Source organism: Cajanus cajan, chromosome 7 (assembly GCF_000230855.2).
Source record: "Cajanus cajan strain Asha chromosome 7, NIPB_CcT2T_4, whole genome shotgun sequence".
Lineage (NCBI taxonomy): Eukaryota > Viridiplantae > Streptophyta > Magnoliopsida > Fabales > Fabaceae > Cajanus > Cajanus cajan.
The window spans coordinates 55,329,699-55,345,953 of record NC_138523.1 but is presented as its reverse complement, the minus strand read 5'-3'; the positions used below and the strand labels follow the sequence as shown (position 1 = coordinate 55,345,953).

At 33.3% G+C, this 16,255-nt stretch overlaps 2 protein-coding genes across 2 annotated transcripts; one reads left to right on the top strand and one right to left on the bottom strand.

Annotated features, from left to right (window-relative positions):
* Positions 1-3,556: 3,556 nt before the first annotated feature.
* Positions 3,557-13,546, top strand: LOC109814440 (long chain acyl-CoA synthetase 6, peroxisomal). The gene is made up of 23 exons (XM_020378873.3): positions 3,557-3,853; positions 4,960-5,020; positions 5,113-5,190; positions 5,335-5,406; positions 5,516-5,597; positions 5,687-5,792; positions 5,879-5,955; positions 7,471-7,515; positions 7,602-7,688; positions 7,930-8,019; positions 8,152-8,231; positions 8,333-8,426; positions 8,960-9,048; positions 9,140-9,228; positions 9,694-9,823; positions 9,929-10,047; positions 10,761-10,884; positions 10,973-11,059; positions 11,449-11,552; positions 11,653-11,738; positions 12,796-12,882; positions 12,985-13,071; positions 13,163-13,546. The coding sequence occupies exons 1-23, from the start codon at positions 3,721-3,723 to the stop codon at positions 13,256-13,258; spliced, it is 2,103 nt and encodes a 700-aa protein (XP_020234462.2). The 5' UTR covers positions 3,557-3,720; the 3' UTR covers positions 13,259-13,546.
* A 789-nt stretch (positions 13,547-14,335) lies between these two features.
* LOC109791200 (mavicyanin) lies at positions 14,336-16,255 on the bottom strand. The gene is made up of 2 exons (XM_020350469.3): positions 15,810-16,255; positions 14,336-14,970 (listed from the first exon to the last, which is right to left on the bottom strand). The coding sequence occupies exons 1-2, from the start codon at positions 15,976-15,978 to the stop codon at positions 14,594-14,596; spliced, it is 546 nt and encodes a 181-aa protein (XP_020206058.1). The 5' UTR covers positions 15,979-16,255; the 3' UTR covers positions 14,336-14,593.

Genomic DNA, 16,255 nt, shown 5'->3' with positions numbered 1-16,255 from the left:
GCTTGTTAGAGTTAGAGGTTGGGTTATTTATTTTAAAATTTGGTGGAATTAATTTTAATTATTTTTGAATGGTCAAATATAAATGAGATGTATCTCTATCTATTATCGATTATACGTTTACATTAAAAATATGCAGTTTACATTTCAAAATAAATATACACCAGACCAACATAATAATAAATAAAAAATTGAATTAAATTATCATATTCTGTTAATATAATAAATAACATATTATAAGATAATAGAATAATATGTTAAATTTACAGTATAAGATTTTTTTTAAGGGTATTCTCCAACGAAAATTAAAGACAAACGTCCTCTCCATAGAGTTTTAGTTAGTCTAATAGACGGCAAATGAGAAAGGCAGCACGCCCCACGCAATCACAAAACGTGGATGCCTTAAGAAAAGACGTCTTACAATACAAAAGCATGAGTAAAGGTTCTCTCTTTTTTTTTTTTTTTTTATTGTAAAAGTATAAATATTACACTTTCTAAAATATGGATCAATTTGATTAATTTTATTTTATTATTTTTTTTCAAAACTTTAGAAAATAGAAAAAATGGAGAGGATCCATTTTCCTAAAAATATGCTTATTGCTTTGTTTTTTTTTTTTTTCAGATAAGAATGCAAAGTGCGAATATGAACACAATACACAAACTCATCCATCTCAATATCCGTTCATTTTTGTTGCAACTTGCAAACGTGTTATTCTATGAAAGCACTTCCGCGATCAAACCCAAAAAAACTTTTTTAGAATATCTTATAGTTAGAACTCAGTTTTGTTGGTATCGCTGCGTTCACAAGTAATATTCGAGATGCAGTAAATGCTTGGTAACAGTATCCTATACCTTTTTCATTTAGTCAAACCAAATCGCAACTCTTTCTCCAATGATTAAAGAGTGGACAACTTTTTTTTTTTTTCTTCCTTCTTCATTTTTAATATGAAATTAATATGCTTAGTTTTAAATTCATTTATTATCTTAATTGAATTTTAAAATATGTTAATAAACGGAATTTTAAAACATATAAATAAGGGCTAAAAACCTATTTTGGTCATTTATAATAATTGTTTGTTTCAATTTAGTCTCACTTTTATTTTCAGTTTCAATTTGGTCCCAAACTAATTAATTGGTTTCAATTAGGTCCCTAATAAATTAATTGGTTTCAATGTGGGGCTTTCGTCCAAATTTCTTTAACGGTGTTAACTATTGGCCACGTGGATGCCACATAGATGCATAGGTGGATGTCACGTGGATGTCACGTGGATGCCAATTTTTTTGAAAATACCTGGAACCAGAACGGCTCGTTCTGAAACCAGAACGGGCCGTTCTGGATGCACTCTTGGTGTGTTAATTTTGCATCTGAAACAGGCCGTTCCAGATGCAAAATTAACACACCAAGAGTATATCAGAACGGACCGTTCTGAAACCAGAACGGCCCATTCTGGATTCAGAACGGGTTGTTCCAAAATTGAGAATAGAATATTATTTATTAATTTTATTAAAAAATATAATAATTTTAAAAAATATTTTTTTATGGTAAAAATTTTAAAATTACTTATTTTTATAAAATACAATTATCTTATAAATAGAGTAATAACTTTTCTTTTTCTCTTTCTATCTGAATAAATATTTAAGTGTCACTTTATAATTTTTTGTAACTTATTTAAAATTAGAGGAATAAAATGATAAAAATTAATAAGATAAACATAATAAAATTATTAATTTATTTTCTTTTAGTGTCCTCTAAATTTTTACATTTATTTAAAACAAAAATATTTTGTATGTTAATTTGATCTAATTTAACGAAGTATCATATGATTTTTAATTTTTTAAAAAAATTTATAAATTTGATCTATACATGAAAAACTTTTTAATTTAACAATTAAATTCTTAAAAATTTGATATAGAACATTAATTATTAAATAGAATAAATCTATCAAGACTTATTCTTAAAGTAAGTAAATTTTTTCTTCATTAAAAATGAAGATAATTTTACCACAAAATAAAAAATAATTAAACAATAAAATAAAATATAAAAAAATATAAATATATTTATTATATTAGATATAACAACATAATTAAAATATAATTAATAATATATATTTTATAAAATTATTAATATTTTATATATAAAAAAAATGAAAAAAAATTTAGTGGGGGCAAGTGCCCTCACTATGATTAACTTAGATCTGTCCCCGCATATGGTTGTGTGGTGAAATGTTAGTCTTGTGTATCCTCTTCCTTTACTTCAAATTCTACTTCTTCAAAAACAGGTTGTTGTTGGGGTACATCGTTAATGACTTCAAGGAAAAATACTATGTCATTTCATCTTTACTAGTTTCAATTAGGTCCCTAATAAATTAATTAGTTTCAATGTGGGACTTCCGTCCAAATTTCTTTAACGGTGTTAACTGTTGGCCACGTGGATGCCACGTAGATGACATGTGGATGTCAATTTTTTTGAAAATACCTGGAACTAGAACGGGCCGTTCTGGTTGCACTTTTAGTGTGTTAATTTTGCAACTGGAACGGGCCGCTCCGGATGCAAAATTAACACATCAAAAGTTCACCCAGAACGGCTCGTTCTGGTTTCAGACGGGCTGTTCTGGTTCCAGTTGTTTTAAAAAAAAATTGGCATCCACCTATGCATCTACGTGAGATCCACGTGGCGAACAGTTAACTCCGTTTAAATAATTTGGACGGAAGTCCCACATTGAAACCAATTAATTTATTAGGGACCAAATTGAAACTAATTAATTAGTTTGGGACCAAATTAAAACCAAAAATAAAAGTGAGACTAAATTGAAACAAACAATTATTATAAGAGACCAAAATAAGTTTTTAGTCTATAAATAAGTAAATTATTAACTTTTTTTTTTCCATTTAAATTCTTTAATTTTTTGTAAAGTGATTAAAAAAAGTAAAAAGTAGAGGTTTGATTTGATCCGGAATTGTCCCGTGTGAGTAATGGCCAATGTCTGTACTTTTCATTGATTGCCGGCACCACTCTATATCTTTTTTTGTTTTTTTGAGCACTGCTATAAAATTCAAAAGATATTCCAAATCATTGTCCGAATTATTAAAATATTATTATTATTTTAATAAATTTATTATAAAATAATTGATTAATTTAATATTTTATTATTTAAATTAATTTTTTTAATAATTCGGAAGAATTTTCGATTTCATCTTTCAGACGATGCAGCATTTTCCTAAAATTTAGTACTCTACGAGTAGTATTATACTCTTCACATTTCCTTCTTTGGTACAGTTTTTCTGTTGCAATTAATTCTCAAATTCTTCCAATCGCAAATTCTTCTTTCTCTCTTTATTATAACTTGTTAATTTCTTCAATGGACTGGTTTTTCTCACTCAAATTTAATCAACAACATTTATACTCAACGTACTTATCCACTAATGCCAAAAGTAAGAGCTTACTATCACACTTTTCTCTATTATAAACAAAACTAATTAATTATATATATATATATATATATATATATATATTAAAAATTGATTATTTACATTAAATTTTAAAAAAAGAGAAAAAAGTTGTCGTAACCTTGTTGTGCGTGCCGGTTCTTCCGTCTAAGGTTGGACATGATCCACATCCTCTCGAGTTTTTCTTCCATCCATCCATCCACCTAACAGCACAAACACAAGACACGCAATCCGTGAAGCACCGAAACGCCACTCGTCTATTGTCGTTTGGATCTCATGGATCACACTCCCGCTGCGCAACGTCGTCTCCGAGCCATTCACGCTCACCTCACCGCCACCGCCACCGCCACCGCCGGCGATTCTAACTCCCACCTCCGATCCAGCCCCACCTCTGCCGAGTTCTTCTCCGGTACTCTCTCCATCCTCTCGTCTTTGCTGCCTCATATTGCACTTACGTACATCACTCGGTAAATTGCACGAACTAGAATAGGATGATACTGATAGTGACGTTAGATTTTTCCACCTTTAAGATCATGTTCTATGTTCTTTCTCTCTGGATAGAACTGAATTGTACTTTTTAAATCTGGATTGGATGGAGGCAAACAAATAAAGTAGAGATTTATTAATGAGTAGTGGAAAGTTGTTCTCAAAGAAAGAAGAAGATTCCTGTTGTCTCCACTTTTTGTTAGTGCAAGGACACTTAATAAAACTCCAAGCTGATTGGAGGATTTTGTGAATGAATATGGCCCAGTCTATACTTTAATTACTTTCTGAGTTTCCTGTCTTTGGGAACCATTCGGACATGTGTCCTCCTTTCATATGCAGAGAAAAAAATCCAAGGCATAGAATGGCAGTCAATTATTTTCTTTTCATGAATTAAGATTCAATGGAATGACGAAATATTTACGTGCAAATCAGTTTGGGGGGAGTGTTCTGTTCTGTTGTTATCAATGTTTTGGTGAATCGACTATTGATGACTCTCAGCATTGGACAAATCTGAGTGGGTCATATAACGTTTCCTAGTTCCCACTTCATTTACTGGGGCCCTGGGGGCTTCTTTATTTTAATTGTTTACTGAGAAGCTCGGTGAAGGTTGAATGGTGTAGCGCATAAATTTTAGTTCCTCATTCCATGCTCATCATGCATGATGAATCTTCACCTCATGCATCAAGTTATTTGGTACTTAATTGTTAATTAACTGTTATAATGATGTATTAATTGATGATGTGATTGGCCTAGTGCTCTGTGAATTTTATTCAGATTCATTTTACATTTTTTGGAGGCTATGATAGGACTAAGACTTAATTCAGAATGTCATTTGTCATTATTTGATAACACATTATGTTTCTCAAAGGTGATCATATTCAACTTTCCTCACAACTTAGCATTATTTTCTTCTATCCATTATTGACTAATGAGTATTTTCATATGCCTGGCTTATTGTCATTATTGCATTACCTTCTTGCAATTATTTTATTTGTCAGGCATATTTGATATGATCTTTACTTCTAACAGAGCAAGGTTATAGTGTTGTACTCCCAGAGAAATTACAAACAGGAAAGTGGAACGTCTACAGGTATAACTCTTCCAATGTTCTTGTCTCAATTTTTATACATCATTCTGGACCAAATCTCTGAGTCTGATATCATTTTTAAATCTTTCTGGCAGATCTGTACGATCTCCTCTGCAGTTGGTGACCAGGTTTCCTGATAATCCTGAAGTTGGTACCCTGCATGATAATTTTGTGTGAGCATCACTCCTTTTTCTATGCAAAATTTAGCTTTGAACTTCATATGATTAATAAGTAATCTCAGTAAACAATATTTTTTATAAAAAAAAATTCTTCCCTAAGAAACTGATATGTATTTTGTCAAACTCTATTAATAATAGGCGTGCAGTTGACACCTTTCGAGACTACAAATATCTGGGAACTCGTATCCGGGTTGATGGAACTGTTGGGGAGTAAGCAGCTCAATTATCAACCTATGACACTTTTGGGCCTTTTTTGGTTTTACAATTAAATTTACTTAACATCCTTCTCATCATTCCCATTATTCCTGCACTTTTGAAGGTACAAATGGATGACATATGGAGAAGCAGGTACTGCTAGGTCGGCAATAGGTTCTGGTTTGATTTATTATGGAGTCCCAAAGGTGAATGCTAGAATATAGTTTCAAGGTTGATTATTATTTTATTTTTTACAAAGTATCATTTTACCATTGATTTACATGTTCATTTTTAGGGCTCCAGCATTGGGTTGTATTTTATTAACAGACCCGAGTGGCTCATTGTTGATCATGCTTGCTCTGCATACTCATTCATATCGGTGCCTTTGTATGATACTCTTGGTATGCTGTCTACAATTTATCAGGAAACTTCATGTCTTTCATATCTACCTTGGCCTTCAAATTTAACAGCAACTGTTGCTCTGTAGGTCCTGATGCCGTCAAGTATATTGTTAATCATGCCGTTGTACAAGTTATTTTTTGTGTACCTCAAACATTAAATTCAGTAAGTATATCTGAGCTTCTTCGTAATATAGCATATCCTCTCTGTGTTTCCTTTATAATGAATACTGTACAAGCATTATTACCAATTTTGATGAATTAGTGTGGACTTGATGTATCCACTTGCAAATACTCTGCATTGAGTATCCACTTGCAAATACCATGTGTGTGTAGATATTAAGCTAATCCAAACGTATACTAAGATGATTAACTGCATATCCTCTCTGTGTTTCCTTTATAATGAATACTGTACAAGCATTATTACCAATTTTGATGAATTAGTGTGGACTTGATGTATCCACTTGCAAATACTCTGCATTGAGTATCCACTTGCAAATACCATGTGTGTGTAGATATTAAGCTAATCCAAACGTATACTAAGATGATTAACTGCTGTATATCAATAAGATTTGCTAAAACAAAGAAGCTAAGAGCCTGTTTGAATATTGTTTTCAAAAAATAATTTTCTCTTTTTCAAAATTAATACAACTTGATATCATCTGCTTTCGTTTGAAACATTTGGAAACAAGTTTTCAATATCAACTTTTAAAAACCAAAAAATCAGAACAGCTTCAAGATGTTTTCTTAATCGATTCTTTTGTTTTTCTATTTTTTCTGATTAATTTCTCTTTCAAGAGGAGAGTGAGGCATTGTAAACCCTACACTGTCGTCAACCCTTCAATTTTCATGCCCCTTCTGTAACCCTTTGAATGAGTTGACGTTGCCTGGCATTCTGGTCACAATAGAGTGATGTGGCAGTGGCAATTGGTTGACGGTGTGAGGTGTTCCAGTAGGCTGCAGCAGCAGACTGACACTGCATTTGCAGTCAGTGGATGGTGGGGTGGCTAGGATGGTGATGAGGGGTCCAATTCCAATGACACATGGTGGTAAGTGTCCAACAAGATGGAGGTGTGACGGTGACTTGCTGTTGGTGGTCAATCATATTCGGAGCTTACTGGTTCTGCATTGATGGTCCAAGACATGGGAGAGTTTGAATGGAAGTGAAGTTGTTTTCAGGGAGAAGTAGTGGAGGTGAAAACTATTATCAAACAAATCTTGTTGATGTGTTTTCAAAATTATTTATGGAACAGTTTAAAAAAAATCGAACTGTTTCAAACATGTCCAAAAAAAACTGCTTTTTCAGCAACCTTCACCACTAGTCAGTAGTCAATAACATCTGTATAAAGGGAGTGTAAGAATTTTTATTCCAATTTCCTATTCACCCAAGGAGTCAAGTTCCAGCGATTACAGGTTGATGTTTCAGTTGAAAGCTTGAGTTTAATTTTATTTTAGGTTTTGTTATCATGGTATATAAAATCACGGAATATATGTTATGAGGATGATAACCTTTTGGTTTTTGGGGATAGAAAAAGATTTTGTTGCCCACATTCATGAAATGAAATGTAGCCATGTTTATATCCACTTTAGTTTAGTTTAGTGTAGCTTATCTTGCTAGCATTATATATAACTATTGGTCTTCTTTTGCAAAACTTATGTATCATGCCACTTGCCCTCGCAGTTGCTGAGCTACTTATCTGATATTCCAACTGTACGTCTAATTGTGGTATGTGTGAATTTATGGCTCATGTTTGACATTATATGTTCATTCACAAAGTAAGTCATACTGATGTTTAGTTTGTTTGTTTGCAGGTAGTTGGAGGTATGGATGATCAAATTCCATCACTTCCATCGTCAGCTGGAGTTAACATTGTTACATATTCAAAGTTACTTAATCAGGTAATCTTATTACTTTCTTTGTCAAAGAATGTTGATTTTATGGAGCAATACATATTTTGTTCATATTATATTATATTGTTCACTGAATTAGTACAGAAACGTCACGTCTGTGGTGCTCTTTCTATCTATCTATTGTGTTCTATCAGTATTAAGTTCCTTTTATAAATGGTGTTGCTATTGATTTGATATGCTGCTATTTATTATGTTTGTTACCTCATTGTTTGTGTGGTTTTTGATTTAGGGACGCAGCAATCTTCAGCCCTTTTGTCCACCAAAACCTGATGATATTGCAACCATTTGCTATACAAGTGGAACAACTGGAACCCCAAAAGTGCGTAGGTCCTACAGAATTATGGTTTACTTTTTCTTGGTCATATATTATTTCCGCAAAATGTTTTCCCTGCTTATAGTAGCTCTATAAAGCATTTCATTTTCATGTTTCTACTCAACAAATTCTGGTCAGGGTGCTGTCTTGTCCCATGGAAACTTTATTGCAAGTGTTGCTGGGGCTACTGTAGACGAGAAATTCGGTCCTTCTGATGTGTGAGTCCATTTTGAATGTATATAATGTTCATTAATCATAGCTATTTTTGTCTGAGACAGTTTATTCTAATGTCAGTGCCTAAATTTCTTTTGATTTTCAGTTATATATCTTATCTCCCTTTGGCACACATTTATGAACGAGCAAACCAGGTCATGACAGTATATTTTGGCATTGCAGTGGGATTCTACCAGGGGGTGTGTCTTTGATAAATTAAGCTTCTTTCTTTCATCTCTGGTTTATGTTACTCATTTTGAATGAGCCTACGCTTTTAAGAAAAAATAATGCGCTATAATGTAATTGCTGCTTTAGACTTGTATTGCATGGATCTTGTGATTATAGCTACTTAGTTTTTATAAAAAGGTTGAATAAAGATCTCTCTTACAATATAATCTTTTTATGAGGCCTACATATTTACGTCTTCATACTTGCCATTTCATGAAATGCTGCATTAATCCATTAAAGATTTCTGTCAAATAGCTGTCTTTTATTATAGTGTTCTTGCACGTATACATATATATGTATGTAAGTATGCAACCTAAAATATAGAATTTCTAAACAATAACAACCTTTTCTGCTTGACCATTGTTTTGTTTTTTCTGGTTGTATAATATACTTTAATACACTATATTATATGATGTGTTTAAGGTAGATTTTACAATGCTTAATTTTATTTGATAAATTTTTATATTATCATATAAGCATAACATTTTCTTTTATTTGTATGCAGGATAATATTAAATTAATGGATGATGTAGCTGCTCTAAGACCTACTATCTTCTGTAGTGTTCCTCGGCTATATAACAGAATATATGCTGGGTAGTGTAATTATACATTTATACTGTACCTTTTAGATCTGTGTTTGTCAGTTTCTTGTATGGCGATTATACCAATTGGATTTTTTTTGCAGTATCATTAATGCTGTTAAAACATCTGGTGGTCTGAAGGAGAGGCTGTTTAATGCTGCATACAATGCTAAAAAACAGGCATTATTGCATGGTAAAATACATCTGCGATGATCTTTCTTGTGTAGCATACATTAACACAGTTATTTTGCCTGATTTATTCATTATTTTACGTAATTGATCACTATTGTGCCCTAAACATTGACTCTAATGATACTTGTACCTTGGTTGTTTTCCTATTCTTTATTCATTGGTGGTCATAAATTCCCTGTTCATATGTGCTATCAATAGCTTATATATGGCTGTATTTTTCCGGGGGACACAGAAGATTCTCCCCTCACTCCATTTTGATTCCTTGCAGTGGGTTGAATCCTATTTTCAACAATTCTATTGTATTTGTTTTCTAAAGCTTGTATTTTGTATTTTAAATAGCTGGAAAAGAAGTTCTCTTAGAATAACAGATATGGCTAAAAAATTGTAAATTATGATTTTGGCTTTAAAATGTAGTATCATTTAAAAGAAAACTTACTTTCAACATTCATATTTTCATTGGTTTCAGGGAAGAACCCATCTCCAATGTGGGACAGATTAGTTTTCAACAAGATAAAGGAAAAGCTTGGAGGACGAGTTCGTTTTATGGGGTCAGGTGCCTCACCTTTATCACCTGATGTCATGGAATTTTTAAAGATGTAAGTTTTTCATAATATTGATGTATAAATTACTAAATAGAACAGTCCTTCTTTTATCTTCAATCAGTTTTTCCCTTCTGAATGATGTCTACATCTATTTCACAGTTGCTTTGGTGGTCGAGTGACTGAAGGATATGGAATGACGGAAACTACTTGTGTTATAAGCTGCATTGATGATGGTGACACACTTGGTGGTCATGTTGGCTCTCCTAATCCAGCCTGTGGTGAGCACTTAGTATGAATTTCAATTCACATTAAGTATATTCATGATTTAACCTGCATGCTTGATATTACGTCAGGTAATTTGCCACGTACCAATCAACTTTATAATAATATCATTGAAATGTTTTTTTTTCCTTAGTAGCAACATCCCGTCTTTTTTGGTTATTCAAAATGTTCTCTCTTGGTACTGAATTTTTGAGATGGACCGTTTTTTTATTTGATGAGTTCTATAAAAATGATAGTTAAATTCTTTGCAGATTCTTTTATGCACCAGCTGAATGTGTAAGTCTAATTTATGCATGCTATTGGACTACTGAGGGGTTTTTGGTGCAATCTTACTTTTATGTTCAAAGGACCTGAATTATCATCTAATAGAAAGTGAGGAAGTTAATAACCTCAGTACATATTAAATCTGTCCAGAAACAATACACGTGTTGACTTCTGATGCAATTCTCTCCCACCAATGATGATTCTTTTATTTTTTTTTTGAAAAAAATTATTTGCATTGGTGTTTACTGTTTAAATTTTTATTTTCTTCCCTGCAGTGTGTGGGACACCGTCTAGTATTCTAGTAATCTTAAAAAAAAAGTGGATTTGAACACTTTTACCTGCGCCATCCTTCTATGCAAGAATTTAAAAGATGAAGCTATATTTAATTTATTTCATCTGTAGCATTTTTATGCTTAGTGCCAAGAGTTTTGTTCTTTTGTTTCAGAGATAAAACTTGTGGATGTTCCAGAAATGAACTATACATCTGATGATCAGCCCAATCCCCGTGGTGAAATTTGTGTCAGGGGTCCCACTATTTTTCAAGGTTATCACAAAGACGAAGTTCAGACGTAACTACCTTGCCTGTTCTGTGGTTCTTATGAATGAAATTTACCTTGTCATGTTTAGAAGTAATTGAATTTCAATCAAATTGTGCAGGAGAGAAGTCGTTGATGAAGAAGGATGGCTGCATACTGGAGATATTGGGATGTGGTTACCTGGTGGTCGTCTCAAAATTATTGATAGGTGAGACAGCATCATTCTAATTATAGCTATAATCCATATTATTTAGCAAGAAAAATGGCTTCTTAACTTACCACTTGTCATTAAATCGATTCTATATCTATTAAATACTTTAATTCATCTGGCTGCAAGTGTGCTTTGTTCAATGAGTAGACTAGAATGACACTTTAGAGTGAACTTTCTTTCTCCCGTTGGTACTTTGTTCAGTGAGTGCTGTTGTTGTAAGACTTATAGCTGCATGCTGCCTCCGTTCAACTTTTATATCATTAACTTCAGTAAGATGATCTAGAAACATGTCACCCCTAGTTGTCTGTCTACTTACTCAGCCCAATCTTTACAACATTGACTGAATTTGTCAAGCATATGAATGAAAGCTAACCGTTTTTCTATAGGAAGAAGAATATCTTTAAGTTGGCACAAGGCGAGTACATTGCTCCTGAGAAGATTGAAAATGTATATGTCAAATGCAAGTTTGTGGCACAGTGCTTTGTATATGGTAAGGAAATAAATTGTTCCACAAATTCAGTGTGTGCATTATTTGTATCTCTCTTACCTTATCCCTCACTAGCTTTCTGATGCTTCTTTTTCCTTTATAGGTGATAGCCTAAATTCTACTTTGGTTGCTGTTGTCTCTGTGGATCCTGATATCTTGAAAGCATGGGCTGCTTCAGAAGGCATAATGGTAATATAAACTTGTAAAATTGTTTTAATCCTTATTCCTATTTGCCTTGCATGTACTAAAAAGTCCATCTAGACAGAGCTTAAAACACAGTTTTACTTTGTTTTTGAAAACATTAAATATATTTTGAATCAGATTACTCTACATAGTCTACAATATAGTTTGGAAAATAAGTATGATAACGATTTATGCTCTGTTTGGATGAAGAATGAAATGAAATATAGAGGAAAGAAGTAAGAGGGGGAAAAGTAGAAAGGATAGAAATAGAAAGAAAAAAAAAAAAAAAAATATATATATATATATATATATATATATATTTATAAATAAGTTGTTTGGATGAATGAAATTAAGTAATGAAATAAGAGGTAATATAAGTCTTGTAATAATGAACAAAACATGTGATATAATATGCTCCATTTCATGCCTGGGATGGGAGGGAAGAATTTTATGTGGGGCCCGTGGAATTTTATTATTTCTCACTCTAATTTTCCTGCAAACTGATGGCTGAAATGATTCTTATCCCTCCCATTTTAGTTCCTTCTATTGCCCTCCCCTGTATCTCAGCCGAATCAAATGTGGTGTTGCTACTAATTTTCTTAAAACAAATTAGTAGGAGAAATTATTTAGCATAGTAATTTAGAGCCTGCATCTACTTTTGGTTGCTAATAATTGTACCTGAAATTAAGTGGACATTTTCAATTGAGTTGAAGTAACTTCTCTTTCACCTAATTGACGATCATAAAATTGAACTAACTTTTCTTTGATGGGTGATCATACATTTGAATAAAAGCTATCCTAGAAGTTACTTCCGGATCAATTAAGGTGCTTTATTGTGGTTCTTTGTCTTTGCACCATTTTTACATAAATTTTGATTAACTAATAGCCTTTGTGGTTGTTTGCACCGATTTTAACACACCGGCTCTTTACATGTATGGTGGCTCTTTATTTAGTCTTAGTAAATTACATAGGCTCTTCTAATAATTTTATTTTGCTTCAATGTGTTGATTTTAATTTGTCAAAGCAGTGTGCTACATTAAATGATGCTCTGTTTTGTGTGCAGTATAATGATTTACCACAACTTTGCGATGATCCAAAAGCAAGGGCAGCTGTCTTGGCTGAGATGGATGCTGTTGGACGAGAGGCACAGGTAAGTTATTCATTTTATGTTACACTTACTCCTACCTTATAATTTGGCTTCATCTTTAATTAATAATATTAAATATCTGTATCCTTATTTGATACCCTACAGCTTAGAGGTTTTGAATTCGTAAAAGCTGTAACTTTGGTGCCTGAACCATTTACTATTGAAAATGGTCTGCTGACTCCAACATTCAAGGCAAGCTTTGAGTCCTAGTATTATCTGTTTTTCATTTTGACCTGCTATGTGGCAATAAATCATATTTTGTGCATGTGATGCAACTTTTCAGATTAAGAGACCCCAAGCGAAGGAATATTTCGGAAGAGCAATATCTAATATGTACAGTGAGCTCTCAAGAACTGATTCTTCTCAGAAAACGTTGTGAAATTGAGGGTCTCCCTGCCCTTACCTCTACATAAAAGAGAGAAATAAAGATTCACGACTCATTCGCGTTGCAAGGCAACATAGCACAAGCATCCAATGGGAACAATCTTGCAATTTATCGTTGTATTATTTCTCAAGATTTGTGCTAGAACCCGAATAAGATTCGTAGCTATATTTTATTTAGCATACGGTCCGCTAAGTTCAAGTTGCCTTAACGCGATTTTTACTATTTTTTCCCTCTGAATAGATGTTATTTTAGTTTCTAATATATTCATTTCTATTTTTTTTCCCTTGTGAATCAATACCTACCCAGTAAATAGCATCGATAATTATTTCTTAGGTCATCTACAATAAAGGTTCTTAACTGTTTTTAAATATAAAATTTGGTTATTATGAATTTTATCATCAGTATTTAGTAGCCGAAGAATTTTAAGTGTATTGAAACTACAGGTATTTCTTTTCCTTCTTTAATTTACGTAGTAATTATGGGTTGGACACAATAAAAAATAAAAAACATTAAAGCTCCAGTCAAGTAGTGTAAGGAATTTTTTTTAAAAAAAAGCCAAAACTTTAAATCGAATGAGATAAGTGATTAACTTTTGGCTCTCTTGACTTTAAATGGTGCCGTCGCGTGAACACACCGGATATGATCAACCTACACGCATCATTCGCAGAGCACGCTTTGTTGCGTTACTCGGTCCCCGTGAGACTCCTACTGCAACAATAGGGGCTCTGTCCAGATCATACATGTATGCATTCATTCCCTCACTTTACCTTTTCCTTGTTCAACAACAAAGATAAATTCTGTGCAATAATTTTTAGGGGTTTCTTTGAAGAGAAAAAAAAAAACCTATGCACTTATACTATTTTAATCACACTATTTTAGGGGTTTTAATTAATCACTCATACTATACAAACATACCCTCACTTTTACACCGACACCGACACTGCAAATCCATTAAACCCATATTTAAAACCCCCTTAATCTCTCTATTACATCATATTTTTCACTTAATCCCCCTGCCCACGATATGCATCACAAAGACAATAGCATCAAATAAGACCGACAAGAAAAAGATAAAAGAGAGGAATTTCGATGTTCAGATTTTATTTATTCCAACCTATATCCATAAATTCACACAATCTCAACTCTTTTAAATCCTCCATACAAAGTAAAAATACATTGTAATGTATCTAATATTTTCTTTTTTGTTTCATTGAAAATGTGCCAATGATCTACGTGGAGGAATTGTAGAAATTCCCTTGATCAGTTCCAACACAAAAAGATAACAAAAAAAAAAGGTTCATAAACCAAACTACGCAAAACACTATCTTATTAAACATAGCTATAAAATGCAAGTGAAAGGATTCCGATGGCCAAACCCATCGCACCAAAAGCACCCCTTAGAGCAATCAATGGGGAAGCATTGCTGGGAGAAGGTGCAGGCACATGGGAAGCTTGAACTGTTGGAGAGGCCAAAGCTGAAGGAGTAGGTGCCTCTGCAGAAACCCTGAGCACGTTAATATCAACCTTTTGTCCTGCTTCGCAATGACCAGGGACACCACAGAAGAAGAAGTGGTGACCATGGTTGGTTATGTGGATGGAGTCATTGCCAGTGCTGAAGGTGGAAATAGGGGATGATGCGTTGCATGACTTGTACATAGCATGCGTCACTCGCATCACGTTATGGAATTTGGCGTTGTATTCAAATACTGAAAAAAAATAATAATACAAATCACCAACAGTTTGAATTCTGTTCCTACTTATAGTCGTAATTAAGCAAAGGGCATGCTCTATGATGATTTTGGTTTGAGTGTTTATGAAATATACTATATAAATGTCCGCGATGAGGCCAACAATCTCATTGCACGTTGTTTTGTTTCTTCATCTAAAAGAGTTGGTGCAGAGCACCAGAGCACAAAAAGTTAATGCCAGTGTGAAGTGGTGGGTCATGCTGGTTTTCTACCGTCATGAAACTGATGTGTAAAAGGCTCTTATATAAGAATAAAAACCATAAGACGAAAAAAATTGTATAGATGACTAACAACCAAGAGTTTTATGTAGGGGCCCCCCTTGAACACATACTTTATCTTAGTAATAAAGAGAAGCAACATTAAAAGTAGAAATTCTTGCCATGGAAGTGCAATTGTGGGGTACTTTATGCAGAAACAAGAAATTGAAGTTTTCAACACGGAACTAGGCATTGTTAGAAAAAAGGGTATCCTGGAATTGTAAAATAGTGTCAGCATTGTTTGGTGAAGAGGGCTAGACACAATGCAATCTTTTTAACTCATTTTATTATTCATTGAAATTTATTGAAAACTAAAATCATGTAGTCTAGCTAAATAAAAAGTGAGACCTGTAAAATTTTGTGAATTTTAATAAATTTTACTCAATTATGTATTATTAGCATGTTTCAATGTTTGTTTTCTTATCATTCTGAAGAGAAAGTGCAGAACTATCAAAGTGATTTGAACTGATCTGCTAAAAATGAATAAAAAGCAACACAAATACGTAAAAAAAAGCATGCAATTGGAGTGAGGAAACATACTGATAGAGTCACCAATTTGGAAGTTCTTGGTAGCAGCCCACTTCCTGTAGTCTATGTTGCCAAGGGTAGTCCAGCCAGCAGAGTCTCCAACCTTGTAAACCGCTGCATATGAAACCTGCACAGCTGCCATCACCATGAACAAAACCACACCTGTCTCTACAAAAGCCATGGTTTTAACTTTTAAGCCCTTCCCTTGAGAGATGTTTCTTATTGTGTCTCCCTTTTGCTGAGGTTGAGGTCTTTATATATCCTTTTGACTACCTGCCTTGGAAGGAGTTGGGTGTTGGAACTCTAAGAATAGCAAAGTGGATCAATTGGTCGCTTTCTTTTTCTTTAATTAATTGGTTTGTTTGATGAAAACCTCATCTTTGTTACTACTGTTTAGAAAAGGGAAATGTGGCCTGCATAATCTCATTAATCTCACTGCCTTCATGGTAGCGGTGGGT

Bases quoted from the DNA above. Each gene is read 5' to 3' on its own strand.
- LOC109814440 (XM_020378873.3), top strand. From the start codon at position 3,721: ATGGATCACACTCCCGCTGCGCAACGTCGTCTCCGAGCCATTCACGCT. The intron at 3,854-4,959 runs GTACTCTCTCCA...TACTTCTAACAG, and splicing joins CTCTGCCGAGTTCTTCTCCG to AGCAAGGTTATAGTGTTGTA. The intron at 7,689-7,929 runs GTAATCTTATTA...TTTTTGATTTAG, and splicing joins ATTCAAAGTTACTTAATCAG to GGACGCAGCAATCTTCAGCC.
- LOC109791200 (XM_020350469.3), bottom strand. From the start codon at position 15,978: ATGGCTTTTGTAGAGACAGGTGTGGTTTTGTTCATGGTGATGGCAGCT. The intron at 14,971-15,809 runs GTATGTTTCCTC...ATTTTTTTTCAG, and splicing joins CCAAATTGGTGACTCTATCA to TATTTGAATACAACGCCAAA.